Consider the following 6,000-nt stretch of genomic DNA (forward strand, 5'->3'; position numbering starts at 1 on the left):
GAAAAACTCCATTGAAAGTATCAACAGTAGACTAGGAGAAGCGGAGGACCGAATAAGTGAATTAGAAGACAAGGAAGCAAAACACACCCAAAATGTACTGCAATTGGAGAAAAAAATTAAAAGACAGGAGGAGAGCCTAAGGGAGCTTTGGGACAACATGAAACGAAACAACATACGAATAATAGGAGTACCAGAACAACAGAAAGATGAACAAGGATTAGAAAACCTACTCGAAGAAATAATATCAGAAAACTTTCCTGAGGTGGGGAAGAAAAAAGTCACACAAGCCCAGAGAGTCCCAAACAAGGTGAACCCGAAAAGACCCACACCAAGACACATCATAATCACCATGGCAAATGTTCAGGACAAAGAGAGAATCTTACAGGCTGCAAGAGAGAGACGGAAAGTTACATACAAGGGATCTCCCATTAGATTGTAAAATGACTTCTCAACAGAAACACATCAGGCCAGAAAAGAATGGACTGAAATTTACAAAGTGATGCAAAGCAAAGGACTGAATCCAAGAATACTCTATCCAGCAAGGCTATCATTCAAACTTGAAGGGGAAATAAGAAGCTTCACAGACAAAAAAAGACTAAGGGAGTTTGTCACCACCAAGCCAGCAATGCAAGGAATGCTAAAGGGACTGGTATAAAAAGAAGAAATAAAAAGCTCAGAAAGAAAACAGCCACACACACACACAAAAAGAAATGGCTACAAACAAGTACCTTTCAATAATAACTTTAAACGTAAACGGACTAAATGCTCCAACCAAAAGACATCGAGTGGCTGAATGGATAAAAAAACATGACCCATACATCTGTTGTCTACAAGAAACCCACCTCATTAGAAGGGACTCACACAGACTGAAAGTGAAAGGATGGAAAAATATCTTTCAGGCAAATGGAAAGGAAAAGAAAGCTGGGGTAGCAATACTTATATCGGACAAAATTGACCTCAAAGTGAAGGCCTTAACAAGAGATAAGGAAGGCCACTTCATAATACTAAAGGGATCAATACAACAAGAAGATATAACCCTGGTAAACATATATGCACCCAATGTAGGAGCACCCAAATTCTTAAAAAAACTCCTGGAAGATATCAAAGGAGAGATCGACAACAATACAATCATAGTAGGGGACTTTAATACACCATTGACAGCACTGGATAAGTCCTATAGACAAACAATCAGCAAAGATACAGCAATCCTAAATGACTCACTAGATCAGATGGACTTAATAGACATCTTCAAAACACTTCACCCCAAAGCCAGAGAATATACGTTCTTCTCAGGTGCTCATGGGACATATTCAAAAATAGACCACATATTGGGTCATAAGCAAAGTATCCCCAAATTCAAGAAGATTGAAATCATAAAAAGCGTCTTCGCAGACCACGATGGCATAATATTAGAAATAAACTACAATAAAAACAACCCAAAATACTCAAACACCTGGAAGCTGAATAGCATGCTATTAAATATTGATTGGGTTACCAATGAGATCAAAGAAGAAAATAAAAACATCCTGGAAACTAATGACAATGAAAACACAACAATCCAAAACCTATGGGATACATTGAAAGGAGTCCTGAGAGGGAAGTTTATAGCTCTACAGGCCTATCTCAAAAAACAAGAAAAAATGGTAGTAAATCATCTAACTCTACAACTCAAAGAATTAGAAAGAGAGCAACAAGAGAACCCCAGAGTGAGCAGAAGGAAGGAGATAATAAAGATTAGAGCAGAAATAAATGACATAGAGACCAAAAAAACAATACAGAAAATCAATGAAACCAAGAGCTGATTCTTTGAAAGGATAAACAAGATTGATAAACCTCTAGCCAGACTCACCAAGAAGCAGAGAGAGAGGACCCAAATAAATAAAATCAGAAACGATAGAGGCGAAATAACAACAGACCCCACAGAAATACAAATGATTGTTAAAAAATACTATGGACAGCTTTACTCCAACAAACTAGACAACCTGGAGGAAATGGACAAATTCCTAGAAAAATACAGCATTCCAAAACTCAATCAGGAAGAATCTAAAAATCTCAACAGGCCAATAACTATGGAAGAAATTGAAGCAGTCATCAAAAAGCTTCCATCAAACAAAAGCCCAGGACCAGACGGCTTCACAGGGGAGTTTTACCAAACATTCAAGGAAGAACTAAAACCTATCCTCCTCAGACTACTACAAAAAATTCAAGAGGAGGGAACACTTCCAAGCTCATTCTATGAAGCCAGCATCACCCTAATACCAAAACCAGGTAAAGACAACACAATGAAAGAGAATTACAGGCCAATATCCCTCATGAACATAGATGCCAAAATCCTCAACAAAATCTTAGCAGATCGGATCCAGCAGTACATCAGAAAGATCATACACCATGACCAAGTAGGATTTATCCCAGGGATGCAAGGATGGTACAATATCCACAAATCAATAAACGTGATACATCACATAAACAAATTGAAAGAAAAAAACCACATGGTCATATCAATTGATGCAGAAAAAGCATTTGACAAAATTCAACACCCATTTTTGATAAAAACTCTCAGCAAGGTGGGAGTAGAAGGATCATACCTCAACATAATAAAAGCCATATATGACAGGCCCACAGCCAGCATCATACTCAACGGACAAAAACTAACACCATTTCCCCTAAGAACAGGAACAAGACAGGGATGCCCCCTCTCACCACTCCTGTTCAACATAGTACTGGAAGTGTTAGCCATTGCAATTCGGCAAGAAGAAGAAATAAAAGGCATCCAAATTGGAAAAGAGGAAGTAAAACTGTCCTTATTTGCAGACGACATGATATTATACATACAAAACCCTAGAGATTCCATCAAAAAGCTACTAGACTTAATACATGAATTTGGCAATGTAGCAGGATACAAAATTAACCCCAAGAAATCTGAGGCATTTCTATACACCAATAGTGAACTTTCAGAAAGAGAGATTATAAAAACAATCCCGTTTACCATTGCACCGAAAAAACTAAGCTACCTAGGAATAAACTTAACTAAAGAGGTAAAAGACCTCTACTCAGAAAACTACAGGACGTTGAAAAAAGACATAGAGGAAGACATAAACAGATGGAAGAACATACCGTGTTCATGGATTGGTAGAATCAACATCATCAAAATGTCCATACTACCCAAAACAATCTATAAATTCAACGCACTTCCCATTAAAGTACCAACAGCATACTTCAGAGATCTAGAACGAACTTTCCAAAAATTCATCTGGAATAAAAAAAGACCCCGAATAGCTGCAGCAATCCTGAAAAAGAACAAAGTAGGTGGGATCTCAATACCAGATATCAAGTTGTATTACAAAGCCACTGTTCTCAAAACTGCCTGGTACTGGCACAAGAATAGGCATACAGATCAATGGAATAGAATAGAGAGCCCAGAAATCGGCCCGAACCAATATGCTCAATTAATATTTGACAAAGGAGGCAAGAACATACAATGGAGCCAAGATAGTCTCTTCAATAAATGGTGTTGGGAAAATTGGACAGATATATGCAAGAAAATGAAACTAGACCACCAACTTACATCATACACAAAAATAAACTCAAAATGGATAAAGGACTTAAATGTACGACAGGATACCATAAAAATTCTAGAAGAATCCAAAGGCAAGAAAATCTCAGACATATGCCGAAGCAATTTCTTCACTGATACAGCTCCTAGGGCACTTGAAACTAAAGAAAAAATGAACAAATGGGACTACATCAAAATAAAAAGCTTCTGCACAGCAAAAGAAACCATCAACAAAACAACGAGAAAACCCACTGTGTGGGAAAACATATTTGCCAATGACATATCTGATAAGGGCCTAATCTCCAAAATTTATAGGGAACTCATTCAACTTAACAAAAGAAAGATAAACAATCCAATCAAAAAATGGGCAAAGGACCTAAATAGACACCTTTCAAAAGAGGACATTCAGAAAGCCAAGAGACATATGAAAACATGCTCAAAGTCACTAATCATCCGAGAGATGCAAATCAAAACAGCAATGAGGTACCATCTCACACCTGTCAGACTGGCTATCATCAACAAATCAACAAACGACAAGTGCTGGAGAGGATGTGGAGAAAAAGGAACACTTGTGCACTGCTGGTGGGAATGCAGACTGGTGCAGCCACTATGGAAGACAGTATGGAGTTTCCTTAAAAAACTGAAAATGGAACTCCCATTTGACCCTGTGATCCCACTTCTAGGAATATATCCCAAGAAACCAGAAACACCAATCAGAAAGGATATATGCACCCCTATGTTCATAGCAGCACAATTCACCATAGCTAAGATCTGGAAACAGCCTAAGTGCCCATCAGTAGATGAATGGATTAGAAAACTGTGGTACATCTACACGATGGAATACTATGCTGCTGTAAAAAGGAAGGAACTCTTACCATTTGCAACGTCATGGATGGAACTGGAGAGCATTATGCTAAGTGAAATAAGCCAGTCAATAAAGGAAAAATACCACATGATCTCACTCATTCGTGGACAATAGAGATCATTATAAACTTTTGAACAATAATAGATACAGAGGCAGAGCTGCCTCAAACAGATTGTTGAGCTGCAGCAGGAAGGCCGGGGAGGGTTGGGGGGCAGGAGGTAGGGGGGTAAGAGATCAACTAAAGGACTTGTATGCATGCATATAAGCATAACCAATGGACATAAGACACTGGGTGATAGGGGAGGCTAGGGGACTGTCTAGGGCGGGGGGATAAAATGGATACATATGTAATACCCTTTGTAATACTTTAAGCAATAAAAAAAAAAAAAAAAAAAAAGAAGAGTTACCTGATCCTTGTACCAAGATGGGAAGCACAAGGAGCTGGAGAATGGGATGGAGTGGGAAGTCCATTAAATTTGATGAGAAAATCTTCTCTAACACTTGGAATACTTTCCTTTCTAACTGAAATCTAGCACCGAAAGGCAATTTTCAGGTCTTTCGGTATTCTACCAAACTGTTACTCATTAACTACTTGCTCTGAAAGGTCATTAAATTTCGTCACCCTCAATTTAGAACTTCCTTGTCTGCCTAATCTACAATGTTATTCAAAATCTTAGGTCTATGCATGTAATTTTCTTAAACATATCTGCTTGCTATTTTGTAGCTGTCATGTCATTAGTACACAGATTCTAAAATCTCACCTGCTGGCTTGAAAGAAAATGTAATTAGCTTTTCTTTCGGGTGTGTTACTAACCTTTCCCATTCTTTTGTGTTCTACTATTTGTGTACATAACAGGTATCAAACTGTTTTTTCCACAATGAGTAAGATTGAGTGATAAGGCTGCTCTACACAGAGGAATACTAAGTTTCTAAAAATCATCTTTCTTGGCATCTAAATTCCTACAATCTACCTCTTAAACAACTGAAGTAGAAAATTTTAAAAAGTAAGTTTCAAGTTAAATACTATTTACACATTAAAGTGAAAAAAATAAACACAGACACATTACTTTCATCTTATAAACTCTTCTCTCTCCATACTACTTTAAATAGAGAAAGCCCTTCTTTCCTGGTGCTTTTGATTTCTATTTTTTCTCCTTTAAATTCTAACCCAGCCATGTGCCTGTTGGTATTTCATGCACACAGACTCATACCAGCCTCCCCAGCATGTCTACCTCCTGCTGAGGTTCTGAACAACAGTGCCCATTCATTTCAACAGTCTCAATCATTAAAGTTCAGAGTGTACTTTACCTGAACAATCCATTTGAAAGTAAAGATTTTATTCCGCTTGCACATCTGTTATTCCTGGTATAAAGATTAGTGATCTCTGGACTGTATGTTCTGTCTTACAAGGTAGGGTAGTGATCTTTATCCAGAATCTCAGACTTACACTAATTAGACTAACAGCCCAGGGGTGGGTATTAAAACCAGGGCTGTGATTTGGAGCTAATACTGTCTTCAGAGAAGCAAGGTTGGGCTTCCCTTCTCTGGAGTAAGATCATTAAACAGCCTTCATTTCACAATC

General features: G+C 37.9%; 1 protein-coding gene across 1 annotated transcript in view; it reads right to left on the reverse strand.

Moving 5' to 3' along the window:
- The window catches only part of LOC132229611 (OX-2 membrane glycoprotein-like), a 41,823-nt gene extending 36,052 nt beyond the window's left edge, over nt 1-5,771 (reverse strand). The window contains 2 exon segments of the mRNA XM_059686168.1: nt 4,826-4,947; nt 5,727-5,771. Of these exon segments, the coding sequence (XP_059542151.1) occupies nt 4,826-4,947; nt 5,727-5,771 (167 nt within the window).
- Nucleotides 5,772-6,000: the final 229 nt, after the last annotated feature.

Source organism: Myotis daubentonii, chromosome 3 (assembly GCF_963259705.1).
Source record: "Myotis daubentonii chromosome 3, mMyoDau2.1, whole genome shotgun sequence".
Taxonomy (NCBI): Eukaryota; Metazoa; Chordata; class Mammalia; order Chiroptera; family Vespertilionidae; genus Myotis; species Myotis daubentonii.